The sequence below is a fragment of the Melanerpes formicivorus genome, unplaced genomic scaffold (assembly GCF_026170545.1).
Source record: "Melanerpes formicivorus ecotype bairdi unplaced genomic scaffold, bMelFor1.0.p_v2 SCAF_10, whole genome shotgun sequence".
NCBI lineage: Eukaryota > Metazoa > Chordata > Aves > Piciformes > Picidae > Melanerpes > Melanerpes formicivorus.
In genome coordinates, this window is record NW_027142362.1 from 8,368,549 (window position 1) to 8,385,819 (window position 17,271).

The 17,271-nt window shown below is 40.4% G+C and overlaps 1 protein-coding gene across 9 annotated transcripts in view; it reads right to left on the reverse strand.

Moving 5' to 3' along the window:
- MEGF11 (multiple EGF like domains 11) overlaps nucleotides 1-17,271 on the reverse strand; it is a 306,782-nt gene that overhangs the window by 196,271 nt on the left and 93,240 nt on the right. For all 9 annotated transcript variants that reach the window (XR_010987968.1, XM_068143523.1, XM_068143526.1 and 6 more), the window contains exon 5: nucleotides 14,247-14,339. Coding sequence is in view for 8 of the 9 variants with exons in the window: in XM_068143523.1 (XP_067999624.1) it covers nucleotides 14,247-14,339 (93 nt within the window). In the remaining variant the exon portion in view is untranslated. The remainder of the gene's footprint in view (nucleotides 1-14,246; nucleotides 14,340-17,271) is intronic.

The window sequence follows — 17,271 nt, forward strand, 5'->3', positions numbered from 1 at the left end:
ACCTGCTGCTTATGTATTCTATATTTTCTATATCTAGCAATCCAGTAAGTCCCTTGGCTCTGATTAAGAGATCACTAAAGTTACAGGAGTAAAATAATTCATAGAATCATAGAATTGTAGAACAGCTGAGGTGGAAAGGGGCCCCAGAGATCCTCTAGTCCAAAACCCCTGGTCAAAGCAGGGTAAGCTAGAACAGATTGCAAAGACTGTGTCCAGCTGAATTTTGAGTATCTCCAAGGACAGACTCCACATCTTTCTGATAAACCCATTCCAGTATTTAACCACTCTCACAGTAAAGAGAGTTCCTGTATTTCAGTGACCTCTGCAAGCTGTGAATCTAAGCACTTCGAGTAGTCCTGGAACTTGGCTGCTGAAGATGAAAGGTGGTGAGACTTTCTTATTCATCTCACAGAGTGGTGGTCACTAAGAAACTCACAAGTGGGCTGCCACCATCAGTTTATATAAACATGCAAAATAACAGACCCCCTTCCCAATACACTTCTAAGTGAGCCCAGACAAAAGAAATTCTTCAACCTGATGTTGAAACCAAATTCACTGGGCCCTGTACTGAAACTTGTATTCCAAGATGTATCATAACCCCACCAAATCTGCAAGGTTTACAACCCTCTACAGCTATCCCCAAGCTGGAATCTAGGGAATTCCAATGGCTGGACCAACTGAACTATATACTATGTAATTGGGAAGCACTAATAGACAGGCTGAAGTAGATGAGGAAGCACAGGTTATTCTGGATTCCCAAGAATTCCCAAAGCTTACATTCATGTCTCCCTGCCTTCCCTCCCAGCAGAAAACCTTGCAATCTCTATGGAAAAATGGACCTTCCATGTAAATCCTCACGTCTTTTTGCTGGCTCACCTCCTTCTGCAGTTTGTTTCTGGGATTTGGTATTTATTTAGGGCACTATCACTGCAATCTAAGTGAGACAAGTTATCAGACTTTGGTCCTTGGCTAAAAACTCTCCCACAATTAATTCTCATCCTTTACTGATACTGCTGGGTAATGGGAACACTGCAACTCTGCACAAAAGGTACACAAAGCTGAGAACTAAGCAGACAGCGAGACGGTAAGAAACCCTTACCTCTATTACTGTCACAAATTTCCATTATTTACTGTTTTAGCTCTGTTAAAATTTGCATTTTAGAGGCTAATTTCACCTTGTCTAGCCTGCATTTGATACACATACATTTAAGCATTCTGGACAGGGATCTCACAGCCTAGCAGTCTCTGGCCTTTCCATGAATAGGCACTGTATGATAGGCAGAAAAGCTATTGAAAATTATGAACTGCAGAGGCTTTTGTGTGAAATGACCACCCTCCAAGATCAAAGAATGAATGTTTTATCTCTCTTCTTTCTGGCTGATGCCCACAAAGATCTCCCTGATAGAAAATACTCTCAGTAATAATACACACATCATTTCTACCTGGCATTTACTGTTGTTCTTAATGGGGCCTAAATCCTTCTTGCAAGACGCACACCAAAGCTATGAGAGTGGTTAAAACTCACTGTTGCAAAGTAGCTGTGGATAGGAACCTTTCTCACATGCTTTCTTTTTCTCTTTTTTCACCTTTCTTCAGTGAAGTCCCTATAGTTCTGTCAGCATAAGTCCCTGTGTAGCAGTAGGTATTTTTTTTGCTTTACTCTGCAGCTCAGAAACTCCACATGCATTGTTATTACCTGATTCTACTCATCTTTTAGGTCACTGATCATATTTCATGAGTACTTGCCATTACAGAGAGAGTGACACCCAGATCTGTAAAACTTGGGTCTCTTCCCAGCTTCCCTGACAAATGGCCTTCACCATGCTTTCTTGAACAAGATTCAGGTCTTTTGAACTCTCATCTTCACTCCCAAACTTTCAGATATTCTGCTGGGTCAACACAAACATGCTGAATAAATAAAATCCTGCTGTTTCTCTGCACTGAATCAAGTCTTTTTGAGCTGTAAAAAATAATGACTGGTATAAGGAAGGGTTAAGACTGAAGGTGTGAAGTGTTTTCACCAGTACAGCAATGTAAGTGAACTTTTGACTCTAGAAATTCTCCTTAATGTGCAAAATTCCTGCTATTTCACCTAGCATTTTTGTCAGTAACAAAATAAAACCTGACTATTGAAAACTGCACTTTCTTTGCTTGCTCTACCCTTCCAGGCCAAGAAAAGGCAGTTTTGGCAGTTGAATGCACTATAACTTCCAGCATCCCACTTCAATACATCGTATTTAAACATTAAACAGTGTTTATTGAAGCTATAGCGCCGATGACTAGTATAGAATAGATGTTTACATCCCTTCATAAGCATCTAAACAGGTTTCCTTGCCGACATCAGAGAAAGACAAATGCCACTTTAACCAAAGCACTTCATCTCTAAATCCTTCTTCTGTCAGACTAACACCACTGGTTTGCAACCATTAGATTCTTTCTTACTTTACTAAACTGCTTGCATGATAAAAAAAAAAAAAATCATTCTTCCAATAGCTCAGCTCTTCCCATTTGAGGCAATTCCTGGCAGGCTGGAGTTTGCCTTCCCTCTATCATTCCTGTTCCTTCTGTTCTCTCAAATTCACTGTAATCTTTGCCCTCACTGCCCTCAGGGTGGCATCTCCCACTACCCATTCTTTCTCCTCTCCTTGCACTTACATCTTTCTCCCCCTCCCCCCCCCCAAATCTGTAATTTCTCCTGGTAGAATCAGTTAGTAACTGCTCTAAAGTCTGGAAATACTTGATGTCTCACAGGCGGCAAAGTGTTCATTTGCAAAACATCTGATTTCAGCTCTTTATTGTCTCAAGTTCAGTTATCTGCCCACTGAGCACCTTTCCCATCCTCAGTTGCTTCTAGTTGTTGTCTCATCTTGCTCATTTTTTCCTTTTCCTCCTCAAATCCCCTCTCTCTGTCATGTCTTTATTCTTCTTTATTCTCAGTCTTTATTCTGCAGTCTTTATTTTGCACTGCTTTTTATTCCATGCTTCCACACATACATCCTTCTCCCTGCTCTTCTTGGACTTGGCTTCTGTGCATAGCTATAGGTTAGTAACCTGTGGTTACTCTACCACAGTCTCCTCTGGAGTGTCAGGTGTGATGCTAGCACACCATCTGCTCCTTTATTTCCTCTGGTCACAACATATTTCCTCATTTTGTATGCCTTTCCCCACCGATAACAATGGCACTACCACATTCCCTGCCAAAGCTAGATTAGCAGTGAGAGCAAAACGCTCACCTGTGAGCAGCGGTGTGAAGACTCTGTTCTGCCAAAGCCTGGATTTGAAGTCAGACATGCATTCATTTAGTCCTTCTGCGATTTTATTATTTCTCTCCACAACACTGAGAGAGACAAGCTCTCAACAAACACTCATCTCATTGAGGAGACAACATAGCTGCTCCAGTGGCAAACTCTTTTATAAGGACTACAAATAAGCGTGAGGGTATGGTCTGAGGGGTCTAGAGGAGATTCTCATGAGTGTAATTTAGGACAACAGGATTTCTCAGAGAAACTTCTGAGACTCTCTCTTAAAATTATGCTATCATGCACAAACCCTGGGTAAACAAAGACAAAAACTCTGAAACTTTGCAGTTTCACTTTTCCCATTGCCTACTCTTGATACTGAGACGAATGAAAGTGATTGTAAGGCTTTGGTTAAGAGAAAGTCCAAAGAAAATGTTAACCTAAGTTAAGCACAATTATCTCTAGCTGTTGCTCTGAAAGAGGTCTCTTCTCTACACACAAGTATTTTACTGACATGGAAATAACATTTAAAGCAATAAATACCAGAATGATTCAATAAGCTGTTGTATCCCCCATTAGGCTCTGGAGTAAATCGGCATTACCATGCTCTCAGCTTAAACTGTCATGTTGCATCACTTCTGCTTGCTCTTCTGCAGATCTGCTCATCACATCTCTAAAGTTAGTAAAGCTGCCCCCAGGTTATATTTTAAATGCAACCCACCCAAGACACCAAGGCCAGTTGCACATAAGATGAGGGAGGCCTCATCTTCAGCAAATATATCGATGGCTGGGCTCTTACCAGCACTGCAGTCTGATGGCTTTTTTCAGCTATGATATGGGCCCAGTTAATCCATGTGAAGAATATACTCAATTCCCATGGAACTAAAAAAGCATGGAATCATTGAATTGTAGAATCACAGAATAGGTTGGGGTTGGAAGGGACCTTTAAAAGTCATCTAGTGCAGCCTCTCTGCAGTCAGCAGGGACATCTGCAACCAGAGCAGGTTGCTCAGAGCCCCAGGCAACCTGACCTGCAATGGTTCTAGGGATGGGGCACCTACTGCCTCTCTGGGCAACCTGGGCCAGGGTCTCATGAAAAATTTCTTCCTTGTCTCTAGTCTAAACCTCTGGTTTCTCGTTTAAAACCATCACCCCTTGTTCTGCCACCACTTGCCCTGCTAAAATGTCTGTCTGCACATTTCAGCCCCTTTTTAAGTACTGAGAGGTTGCAGAACTTAAATGACTCCCCACTTTGCGAGGGATTATCTAAGATAAGGAAAAAATTAATCATCTTAACACTTTCCTTGAGCAAATACACTGCCTACGTTAAACATGGGGTCAGTGAGCAGGCGTAGGAAGAGACAGGACATGAATGCTATGGACTTCCTTTTTGGAAAGCTGCTCAGCAAAGCAGCCAAAGTAGAGTTAAAATACAGCCAGTTGCTATTTTTTGACATAAAGTATTTTAGTATCTTTGTATGTAGATGCTGAAATTGACAGCTAAAACCTAACAGGGAAAGCTGTGTACCCACATGCCTTCTCCATGCAGCCTTTCCTCCTGTACTTGGCCAAACTCAGTGATGCTGTTTGAGTGGATTTACTGACTGTGCCTCAGCTCTTTGCTATCAGCACTCAGGAAGGTTTGTATCGAACAGAAAATAAATTTCCAGTCTTGTTTTTAAATGAAACCTTTCATTTCCCTTTTGGACTTCAACCTTCAGTCACTACCCATGAAACAGGATTGTAACTGGAAAGAACAGCATCTTTTGCAAAATTCTAAGAGCACTAATGGGGCAAGTAAGGCTTTTCCCAGCCACAGCTCATGCCTTTGAAGATAGTTACTCATAACCCAGCACCAGTCAGAGCAGGTCTGAGTCTTCTCCAGGTTCAGGTGCCTGAACTAGCTTCCAGGGGATCTCCTGCTGCCTTGGTGTTGGACTCTGAGCTGAGTTCTGCCCTCTCCATACATTCCCTGGAATACTTCACTACATGCAGCACAGAGACAAGTGGTTTAGAAGCGTTTGCATGGACCATTTTACCTTTAATTTCTGTTTGTCAACAAGTAAAACCCTCAGGAATACTTTTGAGCGGCTGACCACATCCGAGATTTTTGCCTGTGTTTTGGGAGAGGGAATTCTGCTCTTTTCTCCAAGTGACAGCTTTTTAGTGACCAAGCCATGAAATTATACCAATGGTACTTTTAAATTGATCTAAAGTCTGTTCATTTGTGTAGTGCACATTTAAAGCCACATTACTGTAAGATGCTCCAGCAATTAAATAAATTTCATTAGCAATTCAGTTCATTAAAAAGGATATTTTAGTAGGTTCTTTCTTTTATAGCTATTACCTTGTCTCAAGTGAGACAAACCTCAGTCAGATTCATAAAGCTAACAACTCATCACACACACACACTGCCTTTCTCTGAAGTCTCCTCTGCTCTCACCGGTTAGGCAGCCAAGGAAAGATGCACATGAGCCAAATTCCCCTTGCATAACCACACAAAACCTGCATAGGAAAGTATTTAGCCCATTCAGTACTAGTAACCATGGTTTCATTTACTGAAAATTACCCTCAAAGTGTGATGTTTCAGTCAGCCATCAAGGCACTCCCCAGAAATGAGAAGGGCTACACTGCAATGTACATTGCATGTTCTCTTCCAGATGAAGTAGGTGTTCTCAAAGCTCATCAGGGCTCTGCTTTGGGAAGGCAGACCTCTCTGTATGGTCAGTTACAAACATCTCAGCAATGCAATTGTCTTGCTCTGGTACAGAATCTCCACGTACAATCCTGCTTGCTCCCAAATGTGCACACCCACCTCTCTTCTCTGAAATCTAAATGTCTTCTCACGCTCCCTTTTGAAGTTCCTGACATACTACCCTAATGACAGGTATCAACTAAGGCTTTATATAAAACAAGGTTTGCCCACAGCTTCCATAATTGGTTTTCAGTATGAATTCAGTATTGGATTCAGAGATCCAGCAGAATGATTTTCCAGAGATACCCAGCACATACAAGTGCCTAACTGGTTATGTGGAACACAGAATTTCTACAGCTCTCATACACAGCTCACCAGGGGCTGGAAAGTGGATGAACGTGAGCCACTTGTCTTCAGCCTGTCCTCTCACCTTCTGTTTGTTACCTGGGTGCCTTAAAGCAATGTATATGTATAAATACATCAAAATTCTCATGATACAATTATTGGTTATTAATTATCAGACAGACTTGTCAGTTTATCATATATTTAAATTCAGAAGAACCCCTTCAGAACCCCATACAGAAGAACTGTATGTCTTTTATTCTCAGCTAAGCATTCAAAGGCTGCTGGTCTGCTGACCAACATGACTGTTGACCACTGCAGCTGACCACATAAATCCCAGCAGCCCCAGTCTGGATTCACACAGTCACTTTCTTTACAGTAATGTAAAGTATGTGCACACAGAATGACTTTGTCAAAAGAGAGACTCTAAAATGATGTTGCTACTTCAGGCCAATATAGGAGACAATCTCTTAGTATGCAGTGGCTTCACCACCTACTACTCTGACTCCAAGTAGGAAGCATGGTTTTAACAGATCACCTACATTTTCTATGAATGTTCACTCCAGGACATAACTCACGGGTTTACCTCTTGCAGAGATGATTCCAACATGGTAATGTTGGAATATTTCCTATAATTGTCCAGACTTATTCTGATAACTTTATTTTAATTCTTTTTTAAAGACTCTTTAGTAGACAACTGGACACCAAGAGGGGTAAGTACACCTTGTTTTCTTATCACATCTCTGTCCTCTGGTACTCCCCTGTGTTGTGTATCAAAACATCACCACTGTCTAGAACCAAGGAGTATGTTCAGATTACTGATGTGTGTAGTGTGCTCTGCTCTGCAGGAGACCTCGTGCCTCTCTTTCTTGATGCTGGTGAAGCTGGCAGTGGGTTTAGCTCACTGAAAAAAGCACCTGCCATTGCTCAGCCTGGATGCTACTCAACAACTCTTGGTTCCTAAATGAAATCCTTGACAACCTGATTTACACACACACACACACACACCCCAGCCCTTAGGTTCCCATTCAGATAATAACTTAATCATTTATCTAGCTTAAATAACATGGGTAGTTCATTAGTGACTTCAAAAGGACTAATGATATGTATAAAGTACATTGCTAGATGAAGCCCTAAAAGCAGCAGCATGTGCTGGAAGATAGAACTCCAGGGACTGGAGCAGAGTCAGGTCAGCTCAACTAACTCTTCAAAATCATTCAGAAGAGAGCTGGGACTGCTGGAGTGAAATGATCTACCTTGGTTTTAGATGTAGCCAGCTGAGTTAAAGAAGAAAGTCCACTCCCACACTCTGACAAGGAAGATGAAGATGACACAGAATGATGAATTTCTCTTTGTCACTTGCTTTAGTACAAGACTTAGGACAAGTGGCAACTGATCTAGAATCCTAGAATGGTTTGGTTTGGTTGGAAGGGATTTTAAATATCATCTAGTTCCAAACGTCCTGCCACGGGCAGGGACACCTTCTACTATACCTAATTGCGGAAGGCCTCATCCAACCTGGCTTTGTCCACTTCCAGGCTTGAAGCCTCCACAACTTCTCTGGGCAACCTCTTCCAGTGTCTCACCACCCTCATGAGGAAAAATTTCTCCCTAATATTTAATCTAAATTGAGCTTCTTCCAATTTAAAGTTTTTGTCATCTATAAATCACACAGAAAAGTATCAAACACAATTTCTGAATGTAATTTTGCCTTTCCAGAATCCACTGTTGTCCTTTCCTCAGCCCTGGTTACTGTGGAAAAGCCAAGGCTAATGTGTCTCTCAAACCTTTGCATAAGTTTGCAGCCCATCCAAAGCACAGAGAGGTTTAGAAGATACTATCAAATTTCTACTGGAGTGAGGATACTATCAAATTTCTACTGGAGTGAGGAGAAATCACCTCAAACAATTGAGTAGATTATCAAGAGCTTCAACAAGAGACAAAATATTCCCACCAAATGAAAAATGATGGATTAGCCCAGCTTAATGCAGCCAAATTATCTGTGTAAAAATATACACAGGACATGCTGCTGTGCTGCTAACTGCACTGAACAGCAGCTTGTGTTTACATTTTTATTCCCTGGTTACAGGCTGTCCTGCGTGGGCTGGGCCCATGAAGATAGGCTGCTAGAGACTGCTTCACACATGCAACCTGGGTACGTGAGCCCAAGTGCGTGGGCACAACATCCAGCAGAGGCAAAAATTAAACACAAGCTGTTTACCTGATTACACCAGTTCAGCAGTGGTTGAAGGAAGCTGGATATTTTTGAAGATTAAGGAAGAGCAAATCGTTAGAACTGAAAAGAGGCAGAAATCAATTCCCCTCTGTAATTGCTACGGAAAGATCTTTGTATGAACTCCTCGTTGGAGCTCGGTTTATACACTCACAGCTTTTTGCATGATGTAGTTGTCACTGAGTCTGCAAATCACATCAAAATTCAGCTGCTATTTGAGCTGGACTTAAATGAAAAGTGTATTAAACCTTTAAAGTCCACATGCTATGGTATGAAATGCTGTTTTGGCTAAAGCAATAATTAAGCCTGGATCCCAGCTGAAGTTTCACAGCTTTAAATAGACCTTTAGAAACTGTGTCTAAACTCAACAGCTGGAGTGGCAAATTAAATCCATGGGCTTTGGTGGAAGCAAACTTTTTATGACATTCTCTCACCTCATTTGGTACTTAGATACCAAAACCACTGCACAGACAATTTCCACAGACAAGAATTATGGACAGATAGCCTCCAGGGACAGGCCCTGAGTCTAAGTAGTGTCCCACTGACAATTTAGAACGGCTGAAGGTCTTGAACCTTTGCACCTCTTTGGTGAATCTTGGCCATTCCCCAGCCAACCCTATCCTACAAACCTGAGAATAAAAAAATAACTAACAATTCTGGCAGATCAGCCCCCAAGATCAGGCTGAAATTTGTTTGAGCCTTTATTCACAAACCAGGAAACTTTCTTTTGAACTTTATTTCTTCTTCAGAAATAGTTCAAAGCATTTTGAGAACATGGAAGTCAAAATCAAGCCTGAAAAACACCACAGACTCACTTTAAAATGCTCTATTTTTCTCCCGAGATTTCTACTGTTGCTTTCCAGAGCTTGTCAAGCAACCCCCCTTCAGATTTAGCAAAGTGTCTGCAGTTCTCATTCATCACAAGTCTCAGAACTGAAGCACTCCAGCTGCTCTAGGGCTATACCCTTAAATGTGATCTTGCTGTGATGTTATACTTGCCTGTTGTTATGACCTTGGCTATTTTTTACAAAGAGATAAAGATGAAATAGGTCCTTGCTCTTAATGACAGTTTGTACAAAACATCCTTTCCAAAGAACTATGTTTTCCATATGTGTACATTACTGATCAGCCTGTGCCAGACAGCAATATTATAATCTCTCTCCCCCAGGTGACACAGCATGAAGAAAGATGGTTTGGCATTATTATGCCAACGTCTCTTTAATTGCACTTTGGGCAAGTACAATATTTTCTTCCAAAACTAATAGCAAAGCAAACATTTTGAAAACCACTTGTTTTTTTCCATTACAACCTCTGTGTTTGTTTACTTTGGAATTTCTCAAACTGGCACATACAATTTTGGAAGGTTTTTGCTTTTAACTGAGGGCTCTTGCTCTGAAGTTTCTCTTTCCCACTAGTTGTCCATCATTTTGTGAATCTCTATTAGCCACAGAGATTTCTGTGATCTTCCCCACAATGAAAAATTCTCTCAGGAGACAAAATGGTTTCCAGTAATACTGTCTGATGAGTTTTAGCATTTTGAAAGAAGACTATGTTACTCCTTAGAATCATAGACCTGTTGTGGTTGGAAAAGACCCTTGAGATCATCCAGTCAAACAATCTTGCCTCAAGCTCACAATCCCACCCCTGCTGCTAAGCCCACTACCACTAAACCACATCCCTCAGCACCACATCCATGCATCTTTTAAATACCTTCAGGAATGGTGACTTTAGCACCTCCTCGGCCAGCCCATTCCAATCCCTTAGAACCCTTTCTGTGAAGAAACTTCTCCTAATATCCAACCTTATTCCTGATGAACTCATTGAGAGGCTTGTTTAGATTTCACTGAGGCCTTTTTAGCTGTTTCTTCGAAACTGACTCAGCAACATCTTTAACCACCTGCTTAATTTAGAGCAGATGAAAAGTCCTACTCGTGTATCAAGTTAAGGATACGCTTAAGTGCTTTGCTGGATTGAGTCCTAACGGCTTGCAGATACAGATGGCTGTTAGCAAGACCCAGAAGAGCCCAGGTACCCACCAACGGTCAATTATATTCCTACCAGAACTTCAAGCCAGTATATCATACTGTTTGAAGTTAATTGCTTTGAAATAATTGGACAGGTGAGCAGGTAAGTTCACACAGAGCATTTGCAATTTTCCTTTGTATTGAAAAAACAAAACAGAACAAACAGCAGCAGTGCAGCTTGCACAGACAGAATGGGCATGATTTTAATAAAGCAAGTTGAAAGGGAAAGGAAAAAGTATGGGGTTTGAGGTTTTTTAAAAGACTTTTCCCTTTAATTTTTAGCATCATTAAAACCTTGACAACATTTTATTCAAGAGCTTCTTTAGTTAATACCTCATTACTTCTCTTTTTATTGTTATGGTAATCAAGCCCTAATATATTGCAGCTTTATAGCACAAAATCAAGGCTAGGCCTGTGGGCATCAACAGATGTACAGCAGCATGCAGTAAAACACAGGTATAGAGGCATGCAGAGCTGAATATGGCACAGGGATTGTTTTTTTTTCTATAATTGTTTAGCAATTCATCTGAAGTTATTTTAACCTTGACAACAGATGAACTCTAATGTGAGCCATGATCAGTCATTGGCAAGATGCGCCAAGTAGCCAGGTTTGTGATTGTTGTCTTACAGGCTGAGTTTTAGGAAAGCGTGAAGCAAGGACTGAGAAAGAGGATTAAAGTGTTTGGATTACTATAGGCTGTAGCTGTAAATATTCAAAACATTTAACTGAGGATATTCCAGCCAAGGAGAATGGTGACACTGGGAAACTGCATTTACCACCAAAAGCTTGCCTCCCCAGAGGAAATCTGTGTTCAGGGTCAGAATTCACAGCCTCTCCTGGCTCAGGCAATCTTTGTGGCACACCAAATAAAGAAAACCTGTTTGGATGTGATGTCTGGTTTTGAAGTGACACTTGGACCTTGTGCTGGAGCTCTGCTTATGGGAGAATTTCACCCATCAAACCAAAGGGAAGTTATATATAACTTTTATAACATTATAACTTTTTTATGAAGTTATAATGGTCTCATCTGCAGGGTATTGAAATACTACCTCAAAAAGAGCGTCCCTAGATCTTTTCCAAGTAAACTACAGCAGATGACCCCAAGAGTCAAGTAGGCTCCAGTTCTCAACATCGTTTTCAGGAAAGCTCTTGAGAGATTTTCTGAATTTAAAAGGAATGCTTTGGCTACCAATATCCCAGTAAAATGGTTTCAAACCACCAGTATTAAAAGCAATATGCCTGTGACTCAATAAAATCACTGGTACGGAGGACCATCTAGGAAAGCTCTGTATCCCCAGGATAATTGTGTGGCACACCCACAGCCAACAGCTTCAGTTTATGTAAAATAGAGCCCTGCAGGGCCAGCCATACAGAAATATCCAACTAGCTCTACCTGTCACTGCAAACACTTTTCCTTTGCAGTAACTACCCAATATTAATGAAGGAACAGGAAAAAAGTAGGCACAGGTAATACATTACTCCAGTAGAGGTGAAAAATGTTTTCCACATTATTACTGAGTAACAGTAAGACATGACTCAAGATATGGATCATCAATGAATCTGAAAAAAAATGGTTAACCTCAGCTGGGCAAAGGTTCTCAGCTTCTCTCTTGGAAATACTCAAGAGTAACGCTGTACTATATTCAGCTGATCTCTCCTATACCTTTTGGTTTAAATAAAGTCTCCTAACACAGAGACCAGTCATCCAAATTTCCAGTGCTGGGCATAAGGGTGAGCAGCTCTCAGCTGCAGGAAGAGGTAACTGTTGGGAGGCTACCCACACCTACAAGTGTTACACTGGATGGTGCTTGTAGGCTTACACCTTAGGACAAGAACGCCTGCTGCCCAGCATATAACAAATAGAATGAAAGACAATGGGCACTACAGTCCAGCGAACACACTGATTGTATTAATAAAATGAAAACTTAAATTTTGAAGCTAATCCTGGGCTATAATTTATAAAAGTTAACAGGGCATATTTAATTTAGGAATTGGCTAACGCTTCTCTTTCCACTGCTGAAACCTCATAAATGAAATATACTGGATTGCTGCCCGGTGCGGAAATAAAAGTTATGAATAATGTTTCTATCTCAATCCTTGTCAGTGTTTTAATATTCCTAATTACTTTAAAAAGCTAAATATTCAATATAGGAAAACCCTGCTTTTTCTTTTTATCTTCACTTGCAAGATTAGTGCCATTTAATAAAGAGTCACTGGGTAGTTTAGCCCATAAGGCTCATCTGTACTTTGACATCTCAGCCTCACCTCACCACTTCCTCAGAGTGGAGTGCTTGTTACTCCGTGTGTGCCTGTGTGTATAAATGTAAACATCCATATGTGTATATCCACGGTGTCACAGGATTTTTTCAATATTATTATTAGTTTTAGCTTCCCTAAGTGCACATGCACTGTATAAACACTGTCTGTTAAGTTAAACGTGTCTATTACTAAAAACAGCTGAAAGAGAAAATAACTCCCTGAGATTCTACACAGCACCTTATAGCTGAAGGTAATGTTTTTCTATTTTAAAATATTGCTGCAGATGTAGATCCAGTATTTTATGCTATCCAATGTTTCCTTTGTCTACATGTCAGGTAATCCCAAAAGGCCAAAGCATGGTCTTTTTTAGTGCCCTTCCTCCCTGCTCTCTCCTTGTTGCCTTTTATCCTGTAGCTCGAGGAGACAGCAGCACAGCTGCAGACAAAACGCCAGTAACTTGACCAGAGAAGAGTCTGCCTCATTGACTTCAGCCTCTGGAAGTCCCCAGCCACATTTAACTCCTGTTCTCTTCTAATGCCTCTCCCTTTATAGATCCCTTTTCTGTTATCTTTGTGCCTGATAATGGCACCTCTTTTTAAAGATCCCAATCAATTTAGGGGAAAGGGAGGAAGTAAAAGCAAAATGAAAGGTTCATTCAGTAACTGACTCACAGCATCTTCCTCGATGCAGCTTATTTACTTGCCTGACGCACAAATAGGCTCCATTTAACAAGCTTATTTTTGTTATGTCAATAATGTACTGGGCCTGTTACATAATATCTCTGATGTTTGTGCTGGGAAGAACACTGGCTGTTCAGCTCCAGCATCAACTAATTACATAGACTTAAACTTAGCACCACCAATTAAGAGAGTTTGACAGATACAGCTTCCCCAGCTGAAAAAAAATTAAATCCTCAAGTGTGAATTAAAGGGGCAGAATTCCTACCTCTTCCATTTCTACAGCTTCTTCAGTATGGTTAATTTACAGGGTGGATTTCAAGTCAGAAGGTTAGAGTCTGGCCTCTGTGAGAAGTCAATGGCAAAACTCCCACTGGCTTCCACAAGACAAGGATTCTGCAGAGTTTGTTCCCAGTGACTCCAAGTAACCCACAAATTATTTAATGAAGAATGTGCTGCATTCAAGATTTCAGAAAGTAGAAAAAAAATCATAATAGAGCTAAATTATCTATCCTGGTAACCAACTGCACTAAAAGCATTCTCCACTACATTTACCATCTCTTTACAAAACTAGGAAAAAAGGTGCAAGTCATTAACATAGGAAAGGGCATTATCACATATTAATTGCTGCAAAATAACCAACAAACAGCCTCCACTTTTCCACTTAAAGCATTCTAGCTTCCACTTACAGCATTCAAGCTCTAAGGCCACTGCTTTATTTAAGACCTCTTTTTAAATGGCACCATGTATCTTTATCACGTTTGCAGTCTACTCACCACTGGAGCAATCGGTGCCTCCCCACCCTGGTTCACAGTGACAAGTGTCAGGAGAAACACATCTGCCATGCACACACTCCTCAGTGCAGAGTGCTGGAAAGAAGAAACAATATACAACATTGTAAACATACTAGGTGGTTGGTAAACATACAGTAAACTGTGCCTTAGAGAGCAATATTTTGCTTTAAAATATTAAACAAAGCAAACACACAAAAAAGAATTACTTCCAAAATTTAATTAATGCTAAGTGACCAAAATAAAATATAGGCCTCCAGATAGCAATAAACTTATTTGTCACGTCAGCTCTTTGTAATGAAAAACTCTTAACACCAGAAATTACCTCAGTTAGCAGTTTTACTTCACAACAAAACCTTTACCAAACTGACATTACATTCCAGAATACCAGCTTGCACTGGGGTTGCTACTGTTCATATGATGAAATGGAACTCGGTTTGGAAAGTTTATTGAGATCCATAATGGACTGCTAAAAGACAGCTCAAGGAGAAGAAACAGTTATACTACACAGAGTCACAGATTGTTTCTGTTGTGAAAGACCTTTGAGATCATCAACTCCAACCATTCTCTAACTCCACCAAGTCTGGTGCTAAATCATGTCCCTCAGCACCACATCTCTGCATCTTTTAGGCATCTGCAGGGATGAGAATTCAACCACCTCCCTGAGGAACCTATCCAATGTTTGAGATGCAGTAGCCAGCAATTCAGATTGGACAGTTAAATGGAACATATAATTTCCATCTAGACTAACATGTGTGAATAGTAGGAAGAAATTTTTTTACTGTGAGGTTCACAAGACACTAGAACAGGTTGCTCAGGGAGGTTGCAGATACCTTGTCCTTGGAAGTGTTTGAGGTCAGGCTGGACAGTGCCTTGAGCAGCCTGGTCTGGTGGAAAACATCACTGCCCATGGCAGGAGGTGATCTTTAAGGACCCTTCCAACCCAAACCATTCTGTGATTTTTATGATTCTATCATTCTGTGAATATCATCAATGTGATCACTGTGTTAAAATACATATACTGTATGTATCATATAGTATCTATCATATACAATTTATGTTTGTGTATCTTATGGGTTTATATCACATAGAAAATGTGGGGAACGTGCTGACTTAACCAAGAAGTGGCTGAGGATGGACTACAAAACTCTTATTCCAAGACAAAGATTAATTCATTCCTGCCTAAAACAAAGCCAGCAGAGCTGATTTGGGAAGGAGCTTTGTGTTGCTGTAGTGAAAAACAGGCTGAATTACCCAATTAATTTTAAACCAGCCAGTGAGCCTGCTTAAATTTGTACTGGACCCTTTCAATTCCCAGGTACTGCATGGGCCAAACATTTTCCATGCTCTTCAACATTTGAATGATTCCTGCTGCATTTGACATTCTGTTTGGACTACCAGATTGGTTCACATCTTGAGTCTGCATTTAGGCTGGCATCAAAGTGGATGGAAACATTTTGCTGTCTCTTCTGTGTTTGCGAGCTATTCACAATATATTTACATCCCACTTCAAATCACTATGGGACAAGACTCTCTGCTCTTCATCCACCAAATCACACGTGACGGGTGATTAGACCAGCCATTATAGCAACTAAAAGATCTTTCTAAATGCATCATTTCCTTTCTAGGTTTGCTGCATGTGGAAAGTGCAATTTATTCTTATTTTATATCTTGTGTTTAGACAGTATTGCAGAGGGCATGAAATATTGATAGCTAATTCTCTAGTCGCTAATTGTCTTCATCTTTTGTGCATTTATTTAACTTGAGTCAGGGTTTCTGAAGACAGTATCTTAGTCTACAGCTGTAAGATGAAATTGTAAATAGGGTATTAGAAAAACAAGATTTCCCAATAAATACATGGCCTCCTGCAGTCATTTTAAAATGGACAGTTATCTACGACAAGAAGTCCACATACGGAACAAGCTTCTAATGTGTTATTAAAAGCAGAGTGTACTAAAAGATAGACAATATGGTGAGGTGGGGATAGCACAGAAAACTCTGCCCCGTATAGCATTATCTTAGAATATGACTCTCATTGATGAAAATCTCACACAGCAGTTTTGTAACAGGCAGGGAAATCAAAACTGAGATTTTTCTGTTCCCTGTATGGACATTTACAATAATAAATCCTCCTTGTATGCAAGACCTGCATCTTTGCTATCCTTTTAACCAGGCCAGGTACTCGGGTCAAGGCGTCATTTGTGAGCAAGAAGGCTGATGGTGGATTCTCTCTTTGCTCTTCCAAATCACTGAACTCCTGTTCATTACTGGTGTGAGTTGGGTTGATGTAGCCACACAAACACATCACACCTTAACCATGGTAACACAAATACCAAATAATAATGAATAATTAAGATAATAAAGTTTAATTCATCACTTGTCTATGGACAGAAGTGCTGACTGATGTAGTAGTTCTGCAGTCCCTTGGGAAGAGACTTACAAGCACAACTCAAGATACTATTCCGATTCTAAAGCAATCAGTGATATGCAAAATACAAAGAAGTACTATGGAGAACTGCTTGTTTTCAGGTGTCTTGAAGTCCTTCATAGCTGAAGATGACAATGTTTAATGAGCAATTACAGAGTCAAGTAAGGTAAAGACACTCATTGCAACTGTGGGTTCTCTCATTTTTGGTTTATTAACTTGCAAAAAAACCAGTGATGAGCTCACTAGGATATAGTAATATATACAGTCATTCAAAACCATGAAATTACAGAGGAGTAACCCTATATTTGGGGAGTCACATAAACCCTCCTCTTTTAAAAGGGGAAGCTTTGATATATGCCATTTTGTTCCAGAAGGCAAATAATTGGACTCCTGCATTGTCTGATTTGGATCAGACCTCTAAAGGTCTACATAAAGGTCACACTAGGGTACAACTCTAAAGTTTTAGCATAGCAAATAAACTTCTGAATTCCCCCTGTGCAAGGGAAGTCTTGCCTTGCTCTGATCTTTGGAGTTTAAATTAATTTTTCATTCTATTAACATTCAACATAATAGGATGCAATG